Below are 27,973 nucleotides of genomic sequence, written 5' to 3'. Positions count from 1 at the left end.
CAGGGACAGGCAAGGCACTGGGACATCCCAAACCCCTTTGGATGAGGGCAGCAGCCATGGCCAGAGGTGACAAGGCCACCCCAACACCAATCCTAGGGACAGGCAAGGAGAATGGAAGGCAAAGGCATTGAAACATCCCAAACCCCTTTAGGTGTGGGCAGCAGCCACATCCAGAGCTAAAAAGGCCACCCCAACACCCATCCTAGGAGAGCAGCCAATGCCTTCACTGGGAAGGCTCCAAGCACATCCCAATCCCTCTGGATGAGGGCAGCAGCCATGCCCAGAGGTGACAAGGGCAGCCCAGCACCAATTCTAGGGACAGGCAAGGAGAGTGGCCAGTAAAGGCACTGGGACATCACAAACCCCTCTGGATGTGAGGAGCAGCAATGCCCAGAGGTGACAAGGCCACCCCAACACCAATTCTAGGGACAGGCAAAGAGGGCAGACAGTGAAGGCATTGGGACATCCCAAACCCCTCTGGATGTGAGAAGCAGCCATGTCCAGAGGTGACAAGGCCACCCCAACACCAATTCTAGGGACAGGCAAAGAGGGCAGACAGTGAAGGCATTGGGACATCCCAAACCCCTTTAGATGTGGGCAGCAGCCATGCCCAGAGGTGACAAGGCCACCCCCATCCTAGGAGAGCAGCCAATGCCTTCACTGGGAAGGCTCCAAGCACATCCCAACCCCTCTGGATGGGGGCAGCAGCCATGCCCAGAGGTGACAAGGCCAGCCCAGCACCCACCCCTCCCTGCTGACCTCCTGGCTGGCAGCAATGTGGGCAGGACGTGGCTCCTCGCTCAGTGGCTCGATGACTGTCACCTCAGCAAAGTCCTCCGGGGACTCCTGGAACTCCGGCAGGGAACGGCGCCCGTAGCGTTTGCCACCTTTGATGTACTTGGGCTGCGCTTCTGGGCAGGAATCTGGGGAATCCAAGCACAGAACACATCAGGAATGCCATTTCTGAGCTCTCTCAGGGCTGGTTTGTTCGTTCAGCAGGACTCTGAGTGCCCAGGTGCTGCCACCATTCCTGGTGGGCAATGGCACCAATGGTGGCTCCACTGCTGGATCATCACCACCCTCTGTGCTGGTGTTCACAGGGGTCTGAGGATGAGGGAAGAGATGAGGATCTGACTCCATGTTTCAGAAGGCTTGATTGATTATTTTATGATATATATTATATTAAAACTATACTAAAAGAATAGAAGAAAGGATTTCATCAGAAGGCTGGCTAAGAATAGAAAAGAACAATGATAACAAAGGCTTGTGTCTCAGACAGAGAGTCTGAGCCAGCTGACTGTGATTGGCCATTAATTAGAAACAACCACATGGACCAATCCCAGATGCCCCTGTTGCATTCCACAGCAGCAGATAACCACTGCTTACATTTTGTTCCTGAGGCCTCTCAGCTTCTCAAGAGGAAAAACCCTAAGGAAAGGATTTTCCATAAAAGATGTCTGTGACACCCCTCACCCTGGCACTGGCCTGGCTTGGAATTGGTGCTGCTCCCTACCAAAAAAAGCCTTCACAAAGTGCAATCTTCCTCTTCCTCACCCCTCCCCAAGCCCCAGATGAAGTTAACAGGACGGGGAGGGAAAATCTCCACAACCTTGCCAGGAGCCTGGGATGGAAAGTCCATTAGGCCTCTCCTCCTTGCACTCCTCTCCATTAGCAGCACCAGGCAGGTTTAATTAGGGACTGAGTTGCACTGAGGCAGCTCAAGTCTCCAGATCCTGCAGACACCTGGGCGGCTGCTGCTGCTGCTGCTCTCTGTGGGTTTGAATTTCAGCTCCATTAAAAATGCCCAAACAAGCAGGAGAGTGGAAAAAAATTGGGCAAGTTTGGAGTCTCTGGGGGCCCCGACAGGAGCAGCTGATGTGAGAGACAGTGGGGCAGGTCCCAGCCTGTGCTGAGCAGCCAAAGCCAACTGCAAGATCTAAATAACCCTTTGGAGTCATCCTCTAATTACAGGGGCTCCACATTCCCCAGCTCCAGCTTCCCCCAGCAAGCTCCTGCCTTTGGGGACTGAATTATCCAGGAGCACTGGCAGGCAAGGATCAAAACAAAAAAATAAATAAGCACGTTTTGGGCTGTTTTCAGTGAGAATCTGGAGCAGGGGGCAAATTAAACCAAGGACCAAATTAACCAGGGATTCAATTAGGGAAGGCTCGGTGCCACGCTTTGTTTCAGTGTTTGCTAACCTGACTGCTGAAACCCCCCCAGGACTCCATCATCTTTTATTTTCTGCCTCTCACAGTGGCAAGAGCAGCAGCTTTTGAAAATTTTATTTGCAGAGGGCTGTGATATAAAAGAAATGCAAGAGTGCAATACTAATAAGGCACAGGGAAGCTGTTCCACCACTGACAAAGGATACAGGGAAAGCAGCAGGTCTCCAAACCCCCTCACCCAAATGCCTCCTCGGATAATATTCCTTTAGATATGGAAGAAAAGGCTTCAAGCTTGTTAGAGGGGAGGAAAAAAAAATACTCCACAACTTAGCTATGCAATGAATTATAAAATACACAGGCTGAGGAGTGCTTTGATTCCTGCAGCCCCACACTCCATCCAGCCTCGGTGCAGCTCTAGGGAACAAACCCCGTGCCTGTGTTTGAACAAGGCCATTTTAACAAGATTTGCTGCAGCTGGGACTCAGCACATGAAAGTTGGGCTGATGGAGTGCACCGATAGAAAAATCAGGAGGAGACAGGCTGATTAAGGAAGAGCCCCAGAACAAAAGCAAACCTTATCACTCCTATTAAAGCCCGCCCGGTGGTGAACAATCTCCATCCAGCAGCTCTCTCTGAAATGCTAATATTTGTGGCTACTCATTCACCCAGTTATTTCCTCCCTCCCCGCACAAGAGAGGGCTGGGGGGCTTTGTTTTCCTTCAGAAATCATTTTTATTATTCCTCAGACAGAGCTGTACCTCCATCTGTCTTTGGAGAGATGGAGGAGGGGGGAAGAAGCTGGAATTCAGTGAAGCTCCAGCTGAATTTCCTTCTGAATTTCCGAAGAATCCTGTTTCCATCCCCACCACACTGACTGTGTTTCCCCACTGCTGCAGCTGGAAATTCAGAGGTGCTGTGGAAGGCGTTCCTGCTGTTCCAGGGGGTTGGAATGAGATGATTTTCCAAGTCTCTTCTGCTCTGTGACCCTGAGGAGCACAAGTGCCATCACGCTGGGCCCCCTTGTGAGCCCAGCAAAGGGGACATCAGGAGCCTCTCCCCACTGCTGTGCTTTAGGCACTTGCAGGCTGGCAGCTGATTCCTCTCTGCTCTGAGCACCACGGGTGAGCTTGTTTGCCTTTTGTAATGAAAAACCTGTGAAGCCCCAGAACATCCCTGGGAGGGAAAGGTGACCCTTCACAGCTTGAGGAGAACAGAGTTTGCTCCAACTTCCAAACCAGCTGTGCCTGAGCCCAGCTCAGGCACCCTGAAATCCCAATTTCCACAGCCAGGCTGGTTTTGACACTGGGTTCCAGCCCTTCCCCTATCACATCCTGCAGCACAAATCCCTCTCCTTTCCAGCACCATCACCTCTCAGCCAGGTGGACACAGACACCTCCCACACCTGCAGCACCCTCCAAGCCTCTCCGTCTCCTGCTTCCCCACCAAACCCCCCAGCAGAGCAGCTGGTGCCCTTGATGTTCCCACCATCCCCGATATTTAGGGGATGCTGGGCACACAAAAATGCAAAAAGCAGCCATCCATGCTTCCTGAATGCAGGAAATTCACTGAGGAGCTGAACAGCTTCTCATTCCCAGCCAAAAATGAGCAGGAAGACTCGGAGAATCATTAAAGTTGGAAAAGAATCATTAAGGTCATCAAGTCCACCCTCAGAGCTGTTCCAGCCCAGGTGCTCAGGAGGAGCACAGAGGAGATGTCAAAATCCAGCCTTTCATGGAGCAGATGCCCATGAGACAGCCCTGTGTGCCATTCACCCCCAAAAATGCCAAATATCCCCCTGAACAGAGGGGGAAACACCCCCAGAGCAGAGGATGCTCTGCTGCCCACTCCTCCCACCAAGAGCAGGGGGAGATGCTGCTGCTCACACCCCCACTACTGTGTGCCTGACAAATCACCAAGAAAAGGGGGGAAAAATGAGAAAAATAAAATGGGTTCAGCCCTCCCTGCTCCCTACAGCCCTTGGGCTTAGTAAAACCCACCCCAGAGCTGGTGTCTAATTAGACACTGGGGTCTGATCTGCCCCCCTGAACTGGCCCCAGGCTGGGGGCAAGAGGAGGAGGCTGAGGGAAGCAGCCTCTCACCTTCCTGCCCACTGCCCAGAGGGTTTGTGGCCCTCCAAGTGCCCCTGAAATGAAACAACCCCCCCCTAATTCTGCATCTCACTCCCTGATTTAAGCACCACAGACAGAAGCCATCAATTCCCTCTCTCACTCCCCTCATCCATCCCACTGAAATGTCTCCATGGCTGGAGATTTACACTTGATTTTCTGCCTTTCTGCACCAGATAAGTCATTTCAAAATCCTGCTCTGCCCTCAGATGGGGAGGGAGGGGGGGGCTCCCCTTCCCTGGGCCCAGCATCAAAGCCCTGCAGTGCAGACAAAAGGGGGTTTAGAGCAGGAGCCCCCCCATCCCACAATCCCAGCCTTTAGAGGGGAAATTAATTTCTCTGCTGCTTAAGATTTGGAAGGGAGGGATGCTCCAAGTGCTGGGCAAAGCCCATGGCAGCCAGGATCTGCTAAATCCTAATCCCCTGAGGCACCAGGTATGTCTGAACTCCTCCAAGCCCTATTTCACTATTCAGGCTCAGCAGTGGAGGAAGAGAGGTGTGGTGGCAGGCTCACCACAACCCAAAACCAACGGGTTTTAACCCAAAAATACCCTGTGGCATCAGGCAGCCCTGCCTGGGCTGTGACACTGGTTTCACCCCAGTGCTGCAGCCACCTGAACAACCTTTCCCCCACGGATGGGGCCCTTCCAAAGGGCATCAACCCCACCAGCCCCTTTGTTAGAGGGCACTTCTGCTGTCTCCAGAAGGAAAAGGGAAAAACAGGGAAGGAAAAACCCCAAAACCCTCGTGACTGTGGGGAGGATGGCGTCAAAGTGCTCTTTAATTTCTCCTGGGTGTTCCTGTAATCCTGCACTCCACCCCATAATCCCTCCCTAGCCCAGCTTCCATGCACTTTTTATTTGCTATAATGGGGAGGAAAAAAAAAGCCTGATTTTTTTTCTTCCCTAATCACCCACACAACTGATTTTTTTTGTTTTCCTTTCCCCACCCTTAAATCTATTTTATTGTCCCCTCACTGCTGCAGTGACCCGTGGACAAAGAGCAGCAGCACCCAGCCCTGTCCCACGGGAATCAAGAGCTAAGATAGTGATTATTTTAAACCACGTTCAAGCTTTTTTTCTGCTTTTCCTGGCATCTCCCCATCCCTGTTCCCAGCAGAGGAAGGCTTTGCCCAGCTGATGCTCTGGTTCACAGCTGGGTCTGTGTCCCCACAGTGTCACCCTCGAGGGGACAGAGCTGATCACAGCAGCTCTGGAGCTCTGCCTGCCTTGGTTTCCAGAGCTGCTTCCCAGGCAAGGAGCCTGCAGCACCATCCTCCCTGCCAGTCTTGCCTTTGAAAAAGGAATCTGAGGCAAAAAAATAAATCTATATAAATCTATCAGCTGCTCTGTGCAAGCCTGAGTGCTTCCTCCCCAATGAGGAAACCCCAGTGGCTGCTTCTGCAGGAACTGCAGCACTTCTGGTCCCTTGTCCCCAGCCCCTGTGACCCCAGAGCCCTGGCACAGAATCAGTTTGGGTGCAAGGGACCTTGAAAATCACCCCCTGCCATGGCAGGGACACCTTCCACCGTCCCAGGCTGCTCCCAGCCCTGTCCAGCCTGGCCTTGGGCACTGCCAGGGATCCAGGGGCAGCCACAGCTGCTCTGGGCACCCTGTGCCAGGGCCTGCCCACCCTCCCAGGGAGGAATTAATTCCCAATCTCCCATCCATCCCTGCCCCCTGGCAGTTCAAAGCCATTCCCCCTTGTCCTGTCACTCCAGGCCCTTGTGGATTTTCCCTTTCCCTGTTTCTTTTGGGCTCCCTGCAGTGACTGGCAAGGGCTGGAAGGTGTCCCCAGATCTTCTCTTCTCCAGCCTGAACAGCCCCAAATCTCTGAGCAGCAGAGGGGCTGCATCCCTCTGTGCCTCCAACAGCTCCCTGTCCCTCCTGTCACCCTCCTGAGCTGACAGGCATCCATGGGGACAAGGCCATGCCACCCCCCTGGCCGTGTCCCAGACTGTCTGGGGCTGCAGCACAAAGCCCCCAGTGCTCCCCACTGACCCTCCCATCACCCGAATCCCTGGAGAAAACCCCCACAGCCTCTTCCTTCCCAGATGCTGCCAACAGCCTTAAAATCTCTGCTTCTCCCTCCCCCGCCCCCCCAATTAAATTTTCATTTAAATGATATGATTTAGAGCTCTTAACTCAATTTTTTCCCTAGCCTGGGGCAGGCTGGAACACCAGCATTTCCACACTCCCTGACAGTTTGACACCAACAGCACAAAGCAGCTTGTTTCTCCAAATCTCCAGTTTGATCTAAATTAAAAGAAGCAAAGACTTTGGCATTAACCAACCTGTCAAAATGCATTAAAAATAAAATGCCTCCCAGGCCTGCCTGGCTCTGCCTCCCTACCTGTACCCTACACCCTTTGATTTGCTGCCACTCCAACCCCACTCTGACAAGAGCATCCCCAAGGAGGGCTTCTCCAGCTTCACTTGTAATTTCCCCTGTGATAACCCCAAATTTAGCTGTTTCTGGAAGATTTATTTACATTTCAATCAAGCTGGAGCTTCTCAGCCATATGATACCCCAATAAATGCAGAATGCTGGATTAGTTCTGCCTCACTGGGGCTGATTCCTGCTCTGTGCCAGCTCCTTCCCAAGGGGCTGGCAGGGAATGCTCCCCCATGAGCACCCACTGAGCTGCACTTGGAAATTCCATTAAGGAATGCTGGGCACAGGAGCTGCCATCACCCCTCTCACAGCATTCAAGAGCTTTGGAAACGAGAGGTGGAAAAGAAAAATAATCCATCAATCACACCTCTCCAGCCCTGTGGTTTTTGCAGCCTTATTAAAAGGGGAAAGTTGTAATTTTGCTGGCAGGCTCCTCTCTCCAGAGTGGGATGCTCCAGCTGAGATTGATGCTCCAGGAGGGGGAAATCTGGAGAATTCTCTCTCCCCCTTTGCTAAGCTGTTTTCTCCTTGGGGGATTTGGCTCCCCTGCTGCTCCAAGGACAGGATTAGGGATTTCCATACAGGTGTGGCACCAGCTGGAGCTGCAGGGCTCAGCCCCCAGCACGGCCCCGCAGCTCCCAGGCCCTGCTGCAGGGGGGGAAACACTGAACCTGAAACCTTTCCTGCCAAGGAAAGCCTAAAAATGCCCCATTTTCAAGGCACAAAGCAGGGAGAACACTGAGGACTCACAGCAGAGCCCCTGGAAGTGTCCCTGGAGCAGCCTGGGGTAGTGGGAGGTGTCCCTGCCCATGGCAGGGGGTGGAACTGCTCTCTTCCCACTCAAACCATCCTGGAATTCTCTGACCAGCCCCAACCTGGTTTCTCAGGGGCTCCACTTGGTGAGGAACTCCTCTGGAGCAGCCTGAGTGTGTTTTCCTGGGAGAAATTCAGAGAGGCTTCCTACACCCTGCTCATCTCAGACACAAGGAAACAGAATGGACTTAAAAAACATAAAAACCAACGCCAGTCCCAGCTGGGAAAAACCCCAGCAGCAGCAGGAGCTCAACCTTTTGTCTGTCTGGCTACAACTCTGCTCCTCGAGCATCCCTGGGCAGCAGGAGTGGTGTGGGATGGAGGGAGCTGAGCCCCTGTCCCAGCCATGATCCATCCTGAGCATCTGCAGGGAGCTCACAGCCAGCCTGGGCCTCTCTGGGCATTCAGATCATGGCAATGGCAGAGAAATACCCAAGGGCTCTGAAAACACCTCAGCTCCCTTTGTGTAAAGAATCCATTTCTCACCCTTCATTAAAACTAATAGTACAATAATTTTTTTTATTTTCTATAAAATAAATAAATAATAATTCATAAAAATAAAAATTATTTTGTTTTCTATATTTTATATATATTAATATACACAAATAGATTATATTTCTGTATATTAATATATATAAAATATAAAGATATACATATATATGTCAATATCAACATGAGAATAAATATATATTTATATATATTTATTATATAAATTCATATATTATTTATATATGAATTTATATATATATAAATTTGTGTATATTTACATATATATTTATATTTTCATGTTGATATTGACATATGTATTTATATTTTTATATTTTATATTTATCTATACAAATCATATATTATTTATATATGAATTTATATATAATAATTATATAAATATAAATAACATTTATTAATAAATATATTAATAGAATGATATCATTAAAATACAAATAAATATATTAATATAAACTAGCATATTACTATAAATATATAAGTACAAATATATTATTATAATATTGATATATAAATGAATATATTAATATAAATAACTATATTTATTAATATATACTATGATTAAAATATAGATCAAATTATTACTGTAAATACAAATATTAATATGTTAATATAAATAATTTTATAACTTATTTAAGGTTTATAAAACTTCTTAAGGTTTATAAACTTCTCAATTACCTCATTTCTATAAAAACAAACAAACAAAAAACCAAAAAACCAACACCTTTTCTCCCAATATCAGCTTCTTCTGCTTGGGTGGCAGCACCTAAAAAGCACTTTCTCTTCTAAGTTCTTCTGTGAGAGCCACCCAGAGCTGCTTTGCCAATGAAAATGTACCATTTTAGCTAATTTCAGTATTTACCTGCTTCTTGGAAGTGCTCCTCATTTGACAGGGTTCTGGATAAGATGAGGATAAGTGCTTCTTTAAACTGATCAAAGTGGACCTGTGGGGGAAAAAAACAAAAAAAAAGGAAGGAAATGGGCAATCAGGTGGTGCAGGGAGTTAAACATGGGGCCAAAATATGAGGAAAAGAAAAAAAAACCAGAAGGAAATGGGCAATCAGGTGGTGCAGGGAGTTAAACAGGAGGCCAGAATGCAGCAGGAAGATGGGCAGCAGTGGGGATCACTCATCAGCACCCCCAGACCAACAGCCTGGGCAAGGGGCACCAAGGAACCCTGGAGAAGGGACAACAAGGGACAGGCAGGCACAGCCAGCACCTCTGGGCACGTGGGAGCAGTTACTGCCACACAGAAGGACCCAAAGCCACAGATTTCAGGCACTGGTTGGGTTTTTCCATTGATCAGGAACCAAAAGAACACATCCAAAGGAGCAGGGACATCTCCATCCCTCGAGGTGACCTGGCCAGGGTCGGTGGCTCCTGCAGTGAGACCATTCCTGAGCAGGGACGAATATTCTGCTGTGGAAATGCTCCAGTGCCCTAATTTACCTTCAAAAACCACTCCCCAATGTGGATGGCAGAAAAATCCCTCCCTTTCCAGGGCAGCTCCAGCAGCTCTGGGAGGGCTGAACTTGGAATACCAAGCCTGCAGTGAAGCTGGGAATAAACCAGAGATGATTCTGCCACTGAGGGAGGGTTTTTTTTTTTTCCCTTCTGCTTTTTTCCATCTGTGCCTTCCTGGAAATGCTCCTGCCTGCCAGGCAGCAGAGCCAGGAGGAGGCTGCAGCATCCTCCCAGCCTGCTGGGGAATGTCAGCAATTCCAGCCTGGGGGACACCAGACCCAGGGACAGCTGGAGGAGCAATTTGACATGGGTCAGTGGCCAGGCTGCTGCCATTTCTCCTGGCTAAATAAATCTTAGAAGAATTTTCAGCGTGGAACAAGAAGATTTTGTATTTAAAGGAACCCAGAGAGGCTGCTCTGGCTGGCAGAGCTGCACTCAGAGGGATTTTTACCCTGCACAAGCACCAAAGTTCAAGTCTGAAGTTCTCCAGTTTGTTTTTGGGGGTCAAGCAAGCTCAGAAAAATACCAACAAGTCCCCTGGCTGGGAGGGGACAGAGGTGAGCCATGGAGGTACAGGGGAGCTCAGGCAGTGCCAATCACCCCTGAGGCTTTAAACAGTTTTAAACATGGTTTTTTTTTTTTAACACAATTAAAAAATATGTTCAGCACAGAAGCTCATCAGGAATGCCTTCATCTGAATACTAATTGCTGCCATCCATTTCCAGCCACTGGTGTACTTCAAAAAGGCCAGTTTACAGAGAGAGGAGACTTTCCCCCATTAAAATAAAGAAAACTTGACATTTAGACTAAATGAGGATGAATAAAAGATGAGGGTGTTCAGATTACAGGTTCCCTCCCCATGGGATCCTCTCAGGAATGAATGGACAGAGCCAATCCCTTGGATGGGTGCTGGGGATGGCTTTGGAGGGGAGCTCACAGGAAAACAAGACCCACTTTGCATCCCTCACATGGAATTGAACAAAGCCAAACCACCTGGGCAGGTGTGCAGCAGCACTGCCATCCCCTGCTCTGCACAATGAGCCCCACAGCTCCTGCCTGCACTGATGGGGAGGAGGAGGAAGGAGGAGGAGCTGAGCCCTTGCACAAGGACAGAGGCAGCCATCCATGCTTCCTGAACGCAGGAAATTCACTGCTGAGCTGAACAGCTTCTCATTCCCAGCCAAAAATGAGCAGGAAGGCTTGGAGAATCATTCAGGTTGGAAAAGAATCATTAAGGTCATCAAGTCCACCCTCAGAGCTGCTCAAGCCAAACCCCAGGTGCTTCCAGAGGCACAGGAAAAACATGAAGATGTTAAAATCCAGCCTTTCATGGAGCAGATGCCCATGAGACAGCCCTGTGTGCCATTCACCCCCAAAAATGCCAAATACCCCCCTGAACAGAGGGGGAAACACCCCCAGAGCAGAGGATGCTCTGCTGCCCTCTCCTCCCACCAAGAGCAGGGGGAGATGCTGCTGCTCACACCCCCACTACTGTGTGCCTGACAAATCACCAAGAAAGGAGGAAAAAACCAGAAAAATAAAGTAAGTTGAGCCCTCTCTGCTCCCTACAGCCCTTGGCAAAGCGTGGGCTTAGTAAAACCCACTCCAGAGCTGGTGCCTAATTAGACACTGGGGTCTGATAAAGTAGACTGGCCCTGTGGTCAAACTGTGATTTTTGCATGAGCAGGACACTCCCAGGAGCCTGTGGAAGGTCAGGCTGAGGAACAGGACATGGCCATGCTCCTGTGCTGCACAGCAGGACTGCAAATGCAAACCAGCAGCACAGGGACAGGCACAGGGGGGTCCCCAACGCCCTCCTCGCTCTGCAGGTGGAGTCCCAGCTGGAAAAGGGGGGAGATTTGTCCTCAAGATGGGGCAGAGGTTTCCCCAACAGCAGCTGAGCAGCAAAAGCAGCCTGTGGTGCACCTCTGACCTTGGATGTGTGCAGGCACAGAGCGCTCAGAGCTGGAGAAACAGCACTGATAAAATGAGAGCTGGGCTGGAGCACGAGCCAGGCAAGGCAGCCACGGGACAGCAAAGCCACAAAGGCTGCAGAAATCCTGCAGAAATGCTGCAGAAATGCTGCAGAAATCCTCCTGCAAGGCTGGGGGGGGCCTGGCCCAGGTTCCCCACCCCTGGAGGTGCCCAAGGCCAGGTTGGATGGGCTGGGAGCAGCCTGGGATGGTGGAAGGTGTCCCTGCCAGAACAAGATGGGCTTTAAGGTCCCTTCCAACCCAAACCACTCTGGTTTTATGACTCTGTTTTGGTATTGCTCATCTCTGTGTCTGCTCATGGGGGTCTCTCTGCAATTTGGGGCTGATCCCAGCCAGTCAGGAGGCAATGGGGGTTGGGGAGGTGATGCTCAATGGGCTGTCCAGGATCAGGGACAGCACACACATTCCTGGCTGGGAGGGTGGGCAGGCCCTGGCACAGGGTGCCCAGAGCAGCTGGGGCTGCCCCTGGATCCCTGGAAATGCCCAAGACCAGGCTGGATGGGGTTTGGAGCAACACCCCACAGCCAGACCAGCACTGCACAGCCAGGGCAGCTCCCCAGCAAGGGGAATTTTCTCAGAACAAGTAAATCAAACAAGACAAACCCAGCCCAGCCTGCCCAGGCAGTCAGGGACCAACCAAAGCTGTGCTGCTGAGCAGCTCTGGTTCCTCAGAGAAACCCCAAGGTCCCTTCAGAGCCAGCTCCCTCTGAAGCTGTGCTGATGAGCACTAGAAAGAGCTGGGAGCCTGTGCCAGGGTACCTGCTGCTCCTGTGCATGCAAAGCACTTGGCACAGGCTCCTTGCAGCTCCCTGCCCTGATCCCCAGCACAAACCCCATCCCCAGAGCTCTGCCCCTGCCTGCAGACTCCTTCCAGCCAGAAGCTGCACAGGGAAATGTCTGCTGGGGGAGATGAGGATCAGGGAATATCCTGATCCACAGGGAATATCCTGATCCACAGGGAATATCCTGACCCACAGGGAATATCCTGACCCACAGGGATCACCCAGGGCAGCTCCTGGCCCTGCCCAGACCCCCAACACTCCCACCCTGGGCATCCCTGGCAGCTCCTGCAGCTCTGGGGCTGTGCCCATTCCCTGGGGAGCCTGGGCAGTGCCAGCACCCTCTGGGGGAAGAGCCTTTCCTGAAATCCAACCCAAACCTGCCCTGGCACAGCTCCAGGTGTCCCTTCAGGTCCCAACAAGCCACTCCTGCAGTGCCATCAGAACAGGGCAGCCTTGGCCCCAGCCCACAGGGCACCAAGGGGAGCAGGAAGGGCACTGCAGGCACAGGGGGAGGATATTTGGGTATTCTGCAAGAGGTCACTGCAGGGAACTGGGAGTGAAAGCCCAGCCAGGCTGTCCTTGCTGCAGGCTGGGAATGCAGTGGTGCAGGTGAAACCTGAGCTCCTCATCCCTGCTCAAGGACAGCTCCAAGGACAGGCCCTGCACAGGGCCAGAGTGCCCAACCTCACAGAATCCCAGCAGGATTTGGGCTGGAAAGGACCTCAAAGATCATCTCATCCCACTTGATGGCCGTGGCAGGGACACCTTCCACCATCCCAGGCTGCTCCAAGCCCTGTCCAGCCTGGCCTTGGGCACTGCCAGGGATCCAGGGCCTGCCCACCCTCCCAGCCAGGAATGTGTGTGCTGTCCCTGATCCTGGACAGCCCATTGAGCATCACCTCCCCAACCCCCATTGCCTCCTGGCTGGCTGGGATCAGCCCCAAATTGTAGAGAGACCCCCATGAGCAGACACAGAGATGAGCAATACCAAAACAGAGTCATAAAATCAGAGTGGTTTGGGTTGGAAGGGACCTTAAAGCCCATCTTGTTCTCCCCCTGCCATGGCAGGGACACCTTCCACAGTCCCTGGGTGCTCCAAGCCCTGTCCAACCTGGCCTGGGACACTTCCAGGGATAGGGACTGGCTCCCAGGGCTCATCCCCACCCCTGCACTGTCCCCAGGACACCTCTCTGGTTTGCTGCTAATTAAAGGGCACAGAGAGGGCAGACAGACAGACAGACAGGCCCAGCCACACCCATCCCCTCCCTCCTGCCACCGAGGGTGAGGGGAAAGAACCTTCCTGAAGCACCCCAGGAACTGCAGTGAGCATCATCTCCACACACAGTGTGCGAGGAAAACACTTCCACAGGGGTTTGGCTCTGCCTCGAGTCAGGGCAGGATTTACACCCACACCAGACCCCAATAATTCCCAAACCATCTCAGGGGAGGCAGCACCTCCAGTCCCTCTCTGAATGGAAACTCAGCTCCCAGTCCCTGCCCAGGGCAGAGGGCTGGAACGAGGCTATCTTTAAAATCCCCTTCCAACCCAAAGCATCCCACAATTTTATGATCCCAGAGCATCCATTCATGCCTGGAGCAGAGCCCCAGCACAAAGACAAGCACGTGGCCCCAGGGAGCTGCCCCTGAGCAGACAAAACCTTCCCCCAGTGCCCCCCTCCCTGGGGCTCTCCCATAAATCCCAGCCCCTGGAAGTGCAGGCAGACAAAGGCTGGGACCATCTGCAGCACGAGGGGCAGGTGCAACAAGTCTGTGCTCAGGGGGCTCTGGGTGTGCTGCTGCTCTCCCCAGGAAACCCCAAGGATGCCAGGGCCATGAAATTGAAATCTGCCTCGTGCTTAAACCTGGGCCACTGCTGCTGCTGCTGAGGAGCAGAGGCAGAGATTGTCCTGAGGCTCTGTGGCAGGCTGGGAGGGAGAACCATGCCCAGGGACAAAGGGGGGATCAAATAAAATGGGATGCCTCGTGTCCTGCAGGGGTGGAGCTCTGGGATGGGATGGGGTGAGTGTGACCCTGCCTTTGGGATGCTTTAATGGGGGTTTTAGTGCCCTGACCAGCTGTGACAGCCACATCTGGTCTTTTCTCTCTGTGCCACCATCCCACAAGTGGCAAAGCCAGGATAGGACAAGGGGAAATGGCTCTGAGCTGAAGGAAAATAGATTTAAATTCAATATTGGGAAGGAATTCCTGGCTGGGAGGGTGGGCAGGCCCTGGCACAGGGTGCCCAGAGCAGCTGTGGCTGCCCCTGGATCCCTGGCAGTGCCCAAGGCCAGGCTTGGACAGGGCTTGGAGCAGCCTGGGATGTGTCCCTGCCATGGCAGGGGGGGGACACTGGATGATCTTTAAGGTCCTCCCAACCCAACCCATTCCAGGATTCTTTGCTAACAGCATCAGAGTGCCCTGTGCTCAAGATGACAGAGCAGCACAGAAAGTCTCTGGTGCTCCAGAAAATGCCACACTGCAACTCTAAAGGTCAACAACCTCCACCTGCATCCATCCCAGCTCCACTCCCTCACAGCAGAAGAGCTGCAGCCCCAGGGCAGGCGAGGAAGAGGAGGATAAAGGAAAAACCCCTTTGATCATTAAAGGAATTTATTTTGTTTGTGAGAACTGCAGTTTGATTGGAAATTGGAGTTGGGATGGCTGCCTGTCTGTTGAAAGCCCTGGCTGCCCTGCTCCACATTTCTGTGATTTTAATGAGCAGTGATGGATTTCAGGGTGATTTCCAGGGAAGGATCTGATGCACTCTGAGCACAGAGACACCCAGCTGAACGTGGAGATCCCCCCAGGGGCAGCAGCTTCTGCTCACTGCCCTGGGATTTAACCCCATAAAGGTGCAACCACAACTGGAGAATGGCTTTGGGAAGCCACCAACAGCAGGCAAAGTGGACAGAGGTGGCTCAGACAGCGTGGGACAACATTCTGTACCTTAGAGAGACATCCGTGACTGCACACAGCCCTGCCAGCATAACCACAGCTTAAGCCAGGGTAAATCACAGGCTCAAGCCCTGGATTTAGGGCTTTGTCCCATCCCAGGTGGCTCAGAGCCTGTCTAAGCACCTGGTGAGCTGGTTTGGGGAGGTGACCCAGGCCAGCAGCAGCAGGAACCAGAGCTGGGGACACAGACACAGCGCGAGCCAAGGGCAGCCAGACCTGGCACCTGCTCTGGCCTTGGAAAAGCACAGCAGAGCACAAGGCTCAGCCCAAAGTGGTGGCTCCTGAGTTTCACACCACCTCCAGTCAGGGCAGACAGAGCAGTTCCCTCTCCTGCTATCCCCAGTTCTGCTCTTGGAAGTTGCTCTGTGCCCACCCTGCTGAACAGACCAGACCAAACCCCACAAGCCCTGTGGCACCAGAGCCTCAGGAATGTTGGGTACACACAAATCACATGCCAATCTCTCCCCAAAACCACCCCAGGCACGCAGGCACTGCCCCCTCCATCCCCCAGCTCCTTACCCTGCCTAGGAGGTTTCCTTGGAGCAGGGTCTGCTGCAGGGCTGGGGCCACCTCCTCCAGGTGCAGCACGTGGCAGAGGTCAGTGAGCTCCTCCTGGCCCAGGGAGCCCGTGCCTGTGCTGTCAAAGCTGTCAAAGAGCTCCTTGAGGCGAGCTTCATACTGGTCCTGCTCAGCTTCATCCATCCCATAGCCTGCCACGCTCACCTGGGGGAAGAGATGGGACAGGTCACCCTCAGTGCCATGGGACAGCAAAAACAAACAAAAAACCCCAGGGTTGGCACAGAAGATGCCCACCAGGCTGTTTGGGGCTGTGTTTGGTTGCATTGATGCTCCACCACTGCTCCAGCCTCTCCCAGCCCACTGGGGGAAGAAGTCACAGAGCAGAAAGAGCCAGGGGAAAAAGCCTGGCAGAGCCAAACCCTGGGGAGGGGACAGCCCAGGTGGCTGGGACAGTCCCTGTCCCTGTGTGCCACCTCCCACTGCTCCTGTCAGCTCGTCTGGCTCAGCTGCAGCAGCTAAATTGTTCCCTGGGGCTCCAGGGATCCCCAGGTGCTGCAGGTGAGCCTTTGGTGAGAAGATAAACAAGGCAAGAACGGCTCAGCAGCTGCAGGGAGCAAAGCATGAGGAGGGCAGGGCAGGAGACCCCAGCCCAAACCCTTCAGGGCAGCCACCCACCGTGGCCACCCCCTCCAGGGGCACAACACAGCTCCAGGATCCATTCCAGGACCATGGAATGCTTTACTTTGGGGAAACAACTCCCCAGATCAAGCCCAGCTGCCAAGAGCTCCCCATGCTGCTCCCCCTCAGGTGTTTCAGGTCAAACCCTGGCTGAAGGCAGAGAAGAGTTTGACAGGCAGCAAAGCCAGAGCAGCGTGGGGACAGCCAAAATGGACCCATGTCCTGCCCCAGGCACACAAAACCCAGACCCTGTTGGCCTCAGGTCTTCGTTTTCCCCTCCAAGTCAAGTTTTCACCCCTCTCATCCTGCTCACAGCCCCAGGAGCTGTTCTGGCAGGGGGTGAAGGGAAATTTCCTGTCTGAAATGAAGGATTTGGCTGGATCCGTTTGCTCAGGCTTTGGGTGGCAGCTGTGTCACCCAGCGCCAGCACACAGCCTCAGTGTGGATGTGCCACTACCCTGGGGCACAACAGGCACTGTCACCGTGCTTGGGTGACAATGGGCACTGCAGCTGGTGTCCCAAGGAGCCAGCTGGGCATCCCAGCCCCATCCATGACCCCACACCAGCCAGCCGTGGGAATTCTGGTTTTGTGACTGCTGGGGGTTGCGTCAGCCACATTTCCCAAAACAGGGGGGTCCTACCCCAACTCCCTTCCCCACCCAGCCCCGTCCCCTCTGCTCCTCACAGGGTTCCTGTGGCTCCCTGGGCCACCAGCAGCACTCCTGGACATCCCAGAGCTGCTGCAGTTGCAGCCCAGCTCCACAGCCCTGCCCAGCCCAGCCAGGAAATCTGCAGGGCAGGCAGAGCAGCAGCTGTGTCCTTGATTTCCCTGGCTGCAGGAGCAGATGCCAGGGCAGAGCATCCTCTGGATGCCACATCTGCTGAGGGATGCAGGGCTGTGGAGCACACAGAGCCCACAGGACAGGGACAGCCCAGCCAGGCTGTCCTTCCCCTGCCCTGCCACAGCTCTGGGCACTCCAGGGATGGACACAACCCCTCCTCCTGAGCCTCACACCCTCCCTGGCCTAATTTTTTTCCCCCCAAATCCCTCTTGAGCTGATTTCCCAAGTGCTGGGGGGAGGAGGGAGGCACAGACGCATTCGACCTGGGGCACAGAGGAGGAGGAGGCAGCACCCAAAAACTCAGGTGCCTGTGAGCAGGAGGAAGGCAACAAACTTGTTTCCATTCCCACACCAGCAGCCCCATTTCCCACCTGCACCCCCAGGGCTCCACAGTGGCTGGATCCTGGTGTCAGGGAGCCCTGCCTGCACATTCCAGCGGCCCCAAAACTCACAGCCAAGCCTCCAGCAAAGATGACTCCACCCCACAGAGCTTCCCAAGCATCTCTGAACCTCTTATCTTCAGGGTCAGCCACCTCCTGCCCCCCCAGAGATGTCTCCAGCACCTGACCAGAACCAGTTCCCCCAGTTAGTGCAGAGAGATAAATGCCACCTCCCAGTATATCCCCGAGCATCCCTGCTGCTGGAGCACTGGGATCACCCCTCTCAGTGCCACAACAGCCCAGAAACTCACCCTGGGCAAGTCCAGCACTGGGAACCCCCAAAAACCAGCAGGAAAAGCCCAATCCCTAAAGAAAAAGAGCATCAGGTGCGTGGGCCACACCTGCCCTACAGCCCAGGTGAGCTTTTGGCGAGGGACAGCCAGAGCTTAGAGGGACACAGTGCCACAACAGCACAGAGCCCTAAAACTCACCCTGGGCATTGGGAACCCCAGAAAACCAGCAGGAAAAGCCCAATCCCTAAATGCAAAGAGTAGCAGGTGCATGGGCCACACCTGCCCTACAGCCCAGGTGAGTTTTTGGCAGGAACAGCCTCACACATCCCCACGCCAGGGGACAGCCAGAGCTTAGAGGGACACAACGCCAGAACAGCACAGAGCCCTAACACTGACCCTGGGCAAATCCAGCATTGGGAACCCCAGAAAACCAGCAGGAAAAGCCCAATCCCTAAAGAAAAAGAGCATCAGGTGCGTGGGCCACACCTGCCCTACAGCCCAGGTGAGTTTTTGGCAGGAACAGCCTCACACGTCCCCACGCCAGGGGACAGCCAGAGCTTAGAGGGACACAACCCCCCCTGCAGAGCCTGGGGAAGGGATTCCCTGTTCCCAGGCAGCAGGGAGGCCAGGGCTGGGTGCCTCCCTGCCTCAGAGGGCGCAGGGAGCTGCCAGCAGCCCGGCGATCCCGCAATCCTGCTCAACCTCCATCTTAGGCAGGCGGCTCCGGCACGCAGCCGGCTGCGCAAGGTGACCCAAGATGCCTCCTCTCCTCTCCTCTCTCCTGCCTGAATTATTCAGCAGCGCTTCCACAGCGAGAGGGGAAAAAAAAGAAACCAAACCACCCAGAGCCTCCTTCCTACCTGAGGAGCTGGCATCGGGCAGCAGTCAGAATAACGAGGGCAGCAGCATCAGAGCCCCGGCTGCGCTGCCACCTCCATCAGCAGCCGTGGTGCGGGGAAGGGGGGACCCGGCAGAGGCACACAAAGCCCCAGTGAAAGGGCTGCCTTTCATCCCTGCTCCAGATGGGCCAGCAGCTGAGATGCAGCAGGGATAATAGGGGCAGGCAGGCAGCAGCTGAGCAGGGGCTCCCCAGTCCCCCGCCAGGAGGAGAGGGGATGGTCCCTGCACAGGGCATCACTTTGTTCAGATTTATTGCTGCCCTTCTGTGCTGCTTCAAGCCCCCCAGAATGACCAGCTTGAGCTGGGAAGTGCACGTTTAGGACAGTCAGCACCACATTATTCCTCATTTCTGTTCTCCTTCTTGCCAGCCCGGGGAAGCAAAGCGCTCCGGGATGATGATGAGAAGAGGAAGTTTTCACCGGCATTTCTTTCCTGCTTTTAAATCCACCCCCTCCTGAGAGCCAGATAACCTTCAAGGCACACAATGTAGGGGCCTGAGAGGACTAAATTCTCAGCTAAATTTAACTCAAACAATATAGGCTTAAACAGTAATTACTGCTTCGCATATTTAAGTGCCTAGAATCGATATCAACTTTAGCCTGGAGCTAATGAAGACACAGATCGGTCAATCAATGGCATCAGCAAGGAGAAACACCACAATTAGCACAATTACTTTTTTGGGGGGGTGGGGGGGGGGTGTTTGCAAGCAGTATGAATTACAGAACCCCAGAATTATTTGAGCTGGAAGGGACCTTGAAGGTCACTTCATGTCAACCCCCAGCCACGGGCTTCCACTAGGACAATACAAAATCACATTTGCTGCTGCACAAGAGGGAGATTTTGGGGATGCTCTGCATCACTAATCAGGGCTATGGGTACCTTGCCCTTATCCCTGCCCTCCACTGAAGTCATCACCTCCAAGGGACAGCGAGGAAAATGTTTTTACTGCTCCTCTTGATTGCCTCGACTCAAATGAGAGCCTGGTAATTAGCAGTAATTACCCCGCAGAGCAGCATCCCGTGGCCACCTCCAGAACACAAGCACCTACTCCATGGCATGTCACTGCTCCGAGTGTCCCCCCTGTGCTGGAGAGGGGGGACACTCTTGGCCACTTTAAAGCAACTTTCCCTTCCCACTGCACCTGTGACAAGCTGGGTGATGTGAACACAGCTGGCAAAACCCACCAGGAGCCCAGGTTTTAGTGCTGGGGGTTGTCTGAGAGGCCCAGCAGCCACCAAAAGCAGACTGTGGAGCTCTTGCTGGAAAGGCAGAGCTGAGGTTGTCTCACCCTCATTATCTCCTTCCCTAATGAACCATCTCATCCATCAGCAGCTCTGCTGAATCACAGATTTCCCTGAGCTGGAAGAGACCCACAGGGATCACGGAATCCAGCTCCAGTCCCTGCACAGATACCCCAAAATCCCCACCCTGGGCATCCCTGGAGTGTTGTCCAAACTCCTGGAGCTCTGGCAGCCTCAGGAATGTCACCATTCCCTGGGAAACCTGGGGGGAGGAACCTTTCCTGCAATCCAAGCCAAACCTGACTCACTCCAGACATTCCCTGGGTCCTGTCACTGGTCACCAGAGAGAAGAGCTCGGTGCCCTGTCCCTGCGTCCACCCCAAAATCCCCACACCGCGTCAAGACAATTTCCAGCTCAGCTCACTTTGCCCGGCCCCTCTTGGAGCAGCAGCCCCACAAAGGGTCCCACCGAGAAACCAGAGGGAAAAACAAAACCCAGAAGGACAATGAAGCACCTTAATGCCAGTAAATCACTTGACAGCACGCCCAGCTCTTCAAGGGTCACCACCAGAGTCAGCCTTACAGCTGGCAGCTCCTCCTCCCCATTGACCACGCTCATCATTTTCCCTCTGCACCTCAAAACACCCCCAAAAAACACCCCCAGACCCTCCAAAGTTGGCAGAGAGCAGCGACTCTGTTAACCAAGCCCCAGCCCAGATCAGCCGAGCAGCGCTGGCTATAAAAGCACTATAAATTTATGTAAAGAGCTTCAAAAACAGCGCAGCGTTTGAATATTCACGCCAGCCCGGTATTTGCATTGTAATAGGGCTTTTCACTCCCAGCCTTCCCTCCGTAAGGAAAAACAAAGCGCCCATCTGGTTTGATTTTTGCAAATCGGGCTGGAGTCGCTCCGCAGTGACTCGGGGAGCCCCGGGTGCGATAAAGCCCAAGGTGGAGGAGGCACAAAGCTGATTATTGCAGGAGTAAACAAAGCGAGCCGGGAATTCATGCCGGGAAAGGCGGGATTCGGGAATTCCCGCGGAGCTCGGAGCTGCCCCGCTCTGCTGAATCACGGCGAAAACGAGCCCAGAGCCTTCCTCAGCTCCGTTTTGGGGAGCACATGAGGAAGAGGAGCAGGATACACCCAAACTGTCACCCAGGCACCCAGTACAATCCCAGCACTGGGTGCTCCTAGGCTCTGGATTTTGGCTCCATCCCTACAGGGATGCTCCAAGGGAGACGGGCCCACGGCTGGGGACCAGACAGCAGATGCTGTCTGCCACCCTGGTGACAACGAGAGCTCTGCCGATGACAAAACAACTGCTGTTATTAATTCCTCCAGCCGCAGCCGGCTGCTCCCAGGGCTCAGCCCGGCCGGAGCGGTGCAGACCCCGCTGCCAGCGCTCGGAGCATCCCTCCGGGAGCAGGGACGGGGCGCCCTTGGCAGGAGGGCGAGTGGCTCCCAGTACCTGCCACCAGCACCGAGGGGACCTTGGGAGCTTTGCGGTGTCACCCACTCACAGCCACCCCTGACACCGCCCTGCGGCTACGAGGAAGCAAACCTACCCCTAACCCCGTCCCCAGCACCCCTTCCTCCAGCATCCCACCCTCCAGCATCCCCCCTTTCCCTGCAGCATCCCCCCGCCCTGCAGACGCCCTCGTTCCCCAGGCACCCACCTCGCCGCTGCTCCCGGTCCCCGCCGGCCGTCCCGGCGCCCCGCACACGCGGCCGGCCCCGCCGGGAACGGACGGGACGGGAAGGGGCGGGCAGGCCCCGGCACCGCCCGCGGAGGAGGGGCCGGGGCGTTCAGCGCTGCCCCCGCACCGGGGCTCGCTGCTGCCCCTTTCCCGTTCCCTTCCCCTTTCCGTTCCTCCCCGTTCCCGCAGCCGCCCCCGTTCCCGTCCCGGCCTCACCGGCTGCCGGTGCCGCGGGGCTGGCGGAGCGCTCGGAGCGTTGCGGGCCCGGGGGAGGCGCCGCGTTCAAATGCGGCCGCGTTTATTGGGCCGAGAATCGGGGGCGGCCCCGGGGGTGCGGGACGGCCCCGGGGCGGGGGGACCGGCGGCCTTTGTGCGGCACCGCCCGGGAACGCCCCCCGGTACAAGGGGCGGCTGCGGGGCTCTGCTGGGGCGTCCCGCACTCCTGGGGCACCAGCGTGTCCCCGCTGTCCTGTGCTAGTGTGGCATCGCCTCAGCTTCCTGCTGGCATGTCCCCCAGTGTGGCATCACCTCAGCTTCCTGCTGGCATGTCCCCCAGTGTGGCATCACCTCAGCTTCCCGTTGTCCTGCACCCTCGGTCCCCGATGTGCTCATCCCCCGGGTGGCATCACCTCGGTTCCCATCATCCTGCACCCCAGGGACATCATCCCGTCTCCCTGCTGTTCTGCACCCCCGGGTGACATCAGCCCAGCTCTCCACTGTCGTGTCCCCCAGGGTGGCACCGCCATGGTCCCCACTGTCCTGCATCCCAGGGTGGCATCACCCCACACCTCAGAGCGGCTCTGCAATGTCCCATCCCCCCAAATGGCATCATTGCCGTTCCTGCCATCGCACTCCCCAAGGTGGCATCACCCCAGCTCCCAACTGTCCCATTCCCCAGGGTGACATCACCTGAGTTCCCATCATTCTGCACCCCACGGGGACATCACCCTGGCTCCTGCTGCCCTGCACTCCAGAGCAGCATCACCCCAGCTCCATCCTGTCCCCCAGATGGCATCACCCAACTGTCCTGCACCCCAGGGTGGCATCACCCCAGCTCCCCAGCGCCCTGTCCCCCACAGTGACACCACCCTGGTTCTCATCCTCCCACAAGCCAAGTGGACACCACTGAGTCCTTGCTGTCCTACACCCCAAGGTGGCATCACCCCGGCTCCCCACTGTCCTGTCCCCCAAGGTGGCATCACCCTGAGTCCCCACTCTCCTGTCCCCAAGGTGGCATCACCCCGGCTCCACGCTGTCCTGCACCCCAGGGGACACGGCTCTGCAGCTCCTCATTGTCCCAAAAAAACAATGGCGCGCCGCCTGGGCTGTCCCATGCCTGAAGGTGACAGCAGCACATCGCTGTCCCCACCCTGGGGATGTGGCACCCTGGCTCCCTGCCATTCCCGGGTACCATGTCACCCCACTGTCCCCCACCCTGGGGACGTGGCACCCCAGCTCCTGCCATCCCTGGGCTTGGGGGACAACATCTCGACTCTCCTTGTGTCACCGTGACACAGGACAGCTGCTGTGCTGTGACATCCACCCCTTGCACCGCCCCAGCTCTGGTGGTGGCTCCGCGCTGTCCCACCCGCGCCCCTCACTCTCTTTGAGGGGGTGACAAACCTAAGGACCCCTTTTCCCCCAGGAGCCACGGCAGGAGCAGGGGAGCCCTGGGGCGGTGACACAGCAGCCACAGCTCCAGCCCAGCTCCATCCCAGCTCCATCCCTCATTTCCAGCCCGGCAGTCCCGGCTGGGAGCCGGAGCCGCCGCCCGCCCACGCTCCTGCTCCGCGCCAGCCGAGCCGCAGGAAACCGGCGGTCCCCAAGGCTTGTGGGCTCTCTGATGGCTAATGAAGGGTTCCACCCACGCTGCAATCCGCTCTCGAGCAATTGCATGAGATTATTTTGTTGGGTTTTTTTGGTGAAAATGCCAGGGGCGACGTGACTTTTTAGCCTTCTTCCCTTTTTCGAGGCGGCTCTGGTCTGCGGGTTCAAGAAATTTCGTAAGGAGGAGGGAGGGGAGCACAAAAACCTCGCTCAGATCATAAAGCAGGCTTAAAACCCCACAGCAGAGCCACGGGTGGGTTTGCCACTACACGAGGACATCTGGGACACGTGAGGTGACAGCGTAAAGACCTCCAAAAGTATTGTAATAAAATATTGTAATCAAATATTGTAATCAAATATTTAAGGGTAGCTCTGCTGCACGTCACCTGGCATGTCACTGCCACCTGTCCCGGGGGCAGGGCTGTGGCTGTGGGGCATGGCACAGTGTCCCCAGCACAGCCCTGTCCAGGGATGTGGCCGTGTCCCCGCGGTGACAGCAGCGAGGCAAGGTGACACCAGAGGGAAGGGGCCCTTTGCCGGACAGATGTCAGCAGCCGTGGCTTTGTGCCGGCCAAGGGCTTTTTGTCTGGGTTTTTAACATTTGCCATTTTTCTCCGCCGCTTTCTTCTGCTCTGACACTTGCTGAGGGTTTTTCTTTCTTCCCTTTCTCCCTCTCTTTCCACATTTGCTTTTCCATCCCCGCTTCAAACACTTTTCCCCCGCGTATTGTGCTGAAGTTGGAACCATCTGGTGCTTTGTTTTGTTGCGAGCCCGGCGAGTGCCAGGACCTTTATACCCCTCCTCCTCCTCCTCCTCCTCCTCCTGCCTCTCTAATCCAAGCGACAGCCCCGAAAAGTCCCCCCCTGTCCCCAACAAAGCCACACGCGTGCACGGGCGGGCGGTGGGGACAGCAGCACGCTCGGTGTCCCCATGTCCCCATCCCACAGGGACATGAACCCCCCGCCTCAGGAGCGCTGCGAATCGTCCCGCTGCAAATTCCTGACGCATTTTTAGGACCAGCTGTTAGCAGTGGCATCCCGATTTTATTTTTTTGTGAAAAATGCGTATTTTATGATTGGCTTTTCGCAAGTATTCAAATGAATATTGTATGTGTTGTGTTAGAAAATAATGATGTATTAATTCTCTTAAGTAGTGTGTTAAATATAGTTTTAGGTTATAACAAAATGTTAAAATAGAAACTATGCTATGTTGGATAGTTTTTTTAAAGAAAGGACTTGCAGCAGGATAGCAGCCACAGGACACCTGAATCTTTCAGAGAAAGAGAATTTATTGCTCCATTATCAGGAGAAAGGAAGGCCCTGTTAGGATTCAGAGGAAGAAGTTGATGATGACCAGACAGAATCCTGTGTTTGAATGGAATTTCTGCATCATGGATGAGCTGTATGAATATGCAACAGGCTGTTGCTTTTAAGGGTTAATCCTCTGGTAACGTGGGGCCTTTTTCGGGCTTATTTTGCCCAGAAAAGGTACCTGGAGTGTCTGTAACTCTTTGTTTCCATTGTCTCATATTGTTCTGATTCAAATTGTCCAAATTATTATTACTCTAATTGTATTACTATTTTTTATAACCATTTTATTACTATTAAACTTTTAAAATTTGAAAAACAAGTGCTTGGCGTTTTTCACATTTTTCCCACAGGAGAAAAGGGGAAAGGGGCTCCCTGCGTTTCTGGGGAGCCACGGAGCCGCGCCAGAACCTCCTATTTTTGGAGCCCCCTTCCCAGCGAGCAGCTGCGCTCCAGGATGGCATTTACAGCCAGCTCGGAAGGAAGGAAACCTCGGCTCAAGCAACGTCACAAAAATCGGGACACGTGGGAAACGCGGGGATTGCAGGACATCATTGCCACCGATGGAGCCGCGGCTGGCACGGAGCCACCCAAAATCAGGGGCAGGCGGTGGGTGACCCCTGTGCGAGGCCGTGGGTGCCCGGCTCCTGCAGGAACACCCTCCCGGCTTGGCTCTGGCTGCTCCGTCACGCTTTCCTTCCCATTTTCCCTGAACAATGGGGTGCTTTGTTCTAGGGCGAGGAAAAGTCCGGGAGCTGGGCGGGAGCGGGGAGCTGCTCCTGCATTCCTGGGGTCTTTCCAGCTGTGCCCTGCTGGGAGCAGGAACCCCTCATCCCGGTCAGGACAGGGGGAAGAGGGTCGTCAAATAGCCAAAAAAATTCAGAAAAAAAAATTAAAAAATAATAATAAAAAAAAAAAGCCATGGAGCCATCAGCAAAATATAAAGGGAAAAAGGAAAAGAGGCTGTGGAAAAAAAAAAAAAACCAAAAACCAACCCAAAACCAAACAGCTGGAGGGAACCTCCCCATCTCCCAGCTGGTGCCGGGAGAAGTTTGGAATGACATAAGCCCAAACTTCGCTTTTTTTTCGCACGAAACAAAGGCGAGTCCTGCTCAGCCGCAGTGGTACCGCCGCTCCTCGGCTCGCTGCTGCCATCCCACGTCCGGCTCCCAGCTCACAAATCTCCTTCCAGCACCGCCTCTCCGGCCTCATCCTGCCTCATTGCAGCCGAGGATTTTCCCTTCAGCCCAGGAAAACCTGGTGTTTGCTGTGCTGGGTCCTTATGGCAAGAAATATTTGGGTGGATGCTCCATCCTGGTGAGCGCTCTGAGCTTCCAGAGCTCTGTGCCAGCCCCTTCCAGCTCTCAGGAGCTCCAGACCCCTCTGGCACCTTGCCCAGCCCTGTGGGCATCACTGGAGTTTTTGGGCATCACCTCTCCCATGAAAAATCACTGCCCAGCTGCAGCCCCAGCACTCTTGGAATGGGGAAAAATCAAGGATGGAAGGAAAAGCTCTGGTCTGTGAAAGCAGCTGGGAATGGGGGAAAAATGGGGGTGGAAGGAAAAGCTCTGGCCTGTGAAAGCAGCTGGGAATGGGGAAAAATTGGGGGTAGAGGGAAAAGCTCTGGATTGTAAAACCAGTTGGGAATGGGGGAAAACTGGGGGTGGAAGGAAAAGCTCTGGCCTTTCAAAACCAGCTGGGAATGGGGAAATATTGGGGGTGGAAGGAAAAGCTCTGGCTTGTGAAACCAGTTGGGAATGGGGAAAAATTTGGGGTACAATGAAAAGGTCTGGCTTGTGAAACCAGTTGGGAATAGGGAAAAATTCGGGGTGGAAGGAAAAGCTCTGGCCTGTCAAAGCAGCTGGGAATGGGGGAAAACTGGGGGTGGAAGGAAAAGCTCTGGATTGTGGAACCAGCTGGGTCTGTTGGTCATTTCCTCCATTCTCCTGCCCCTGAGGCATGGGAAGAGCAGCTCAGGGCTGGCTTGTGCCACCTCATTGCAGCAGCTGCTGGTGGGGAACACGCTGTGCCTGCCCACAGCCCTGCTTTGGCTGGACCTGTTTGTCTTTGGATTTGCATTTTGCTGCTGAGGCAGGGTTAGATTAGATATTGGGAAAGAATTGTTCCCTGTGAGGGTGGGGAAGCCCTGGCACAGGTGCCCAGAGAAGCTGTGGATCCCTGGAAGTGCCCAAGGCCAGGCTGGACAGGGCTTGGAGCAGCCTGGGAGGGTGGAAGGTGTCCCTGCCCATGGTAAGGGGTGGGATGGGATGGTCTTCAAGGCCCCTTTAACCCAAACCATTGTGGGATTCCACGATTCCAAGTCAGGAAAAGCAGCACAGGCCTGACTTTGGATAAAAGCAGCTCCAAATGGCAGCCTGGGTGGCTGCTCCTCTAGGGAAAGGTTTGTCCCCAGCCCTCCCACAGATGATTTATGGGTCCCTGCTGTGGGCCCCACTGACAGGTGAGGTGCTGAAGGGCTGGCCCAGCTGTGGGTGCCTTCCAGCAGCACATCCTCCTGCACCTGGCAGGCTTGCACAGGGAATTCTGCTGAAACAGGGATATTTCTCTCCTGGTGGGAGGTTTCATCCTGAAAAGGCCCAGCTGACTCACCCTGACAGAGCTGCAGGTGGGAGGCTCAGCTGGGAGGGCAGGCAGCAGCAGGTTCCCACCCTTCCTGCTGAATCCTGGGGACACCACGTTCAGTGTTAAACCATTTTAAAAATTATTTTTATTTTTGAACCTGGAAGCTTTCCCTCTGTGCTCCTTGCCTGTGGCAAGGCTGTTTTCCCTGGTGTGTCACCTTATTGCAGGCCATATGATCCCCCTGGCCTCTTTTGGGGTACAGAGGACTGCAGATTTCCCAGGGTCCCCTCTAAACCCACCCAGCCTTGGGTCACAGGGGGCTGCAGATTTTCTGGGGTCCCCCTTAAACCTGCCTGTCCTGGGGGGACAGAGAGCTACAGATCTCCTGGGGTCCCTGGGGGACAGGGGACTGCCACCCTGATGGTATCCCTCTAGATGTGGCCAGCCCTGGGGGACAAGGGGATGTCACCCTGGGGGACAAGGGGATGTCACCCTGCCAGAAACC

General features: G+C 54.5%; 1 protein-coding gene across 1 annotated transcript in view; it reads right to left on the bottom strand.

Annotated features, from left to right (window-relative positions):
- NIN (ninein) overlaps nucleotides 1-22,024 on the bottom strand; it is a 68,089-nt gene extending 46,065 nt beyond the window's left edge. The window contains exons 1-4 of the mRNA XM_054515251.1: nucleotides 21,968-22,024; nucleotides 15,720-15,923; nucleotides 8,868-8,949; nucleotides 760-923 (exon numbers count right to left, since the gene is read on the bottom strand). Coding sequence (XP_054371226.1) covers nucleotides 760-923; nucleotides 8,868-8,949; nucleotides 15,720-15,902 — 429 coding nt within the window. The 5' untranslated portion in view covers nucleotides 15,903-15,923; nucleotides 21,968-22,024. The remainder of the gene's footprint in view (nucleotides 1-759; nucleotides 924-8,867; nucleotides 8,950-15,719; nucleotides 15,924-21,967) is intronic.
- Between the last annotated feature and the right edge of the window lie 5,949 nt (nucleotides 22,025-27,973).

The sequence above is a fragment of the Molothrus ater genome, chromosome 6, assembly GCF_012460135.2.
Source record: "Molothrus ater isolate BHLD 08-10-18 breed brown headed cowbird chromosome 6, BPBGC_Mater_1.1, whole genome shotgun sequence".
NCBI lineage: Eukaryota > Metazoa > Chordata > Aves > Passeriformes > Icteridae > Molothrus > Molothrus ater.
The sequence above is the reverse complement of the archived record's forward strand: the minus strand, read 5'-3'. Positions and strand labels throughout refer to the sequence as shown.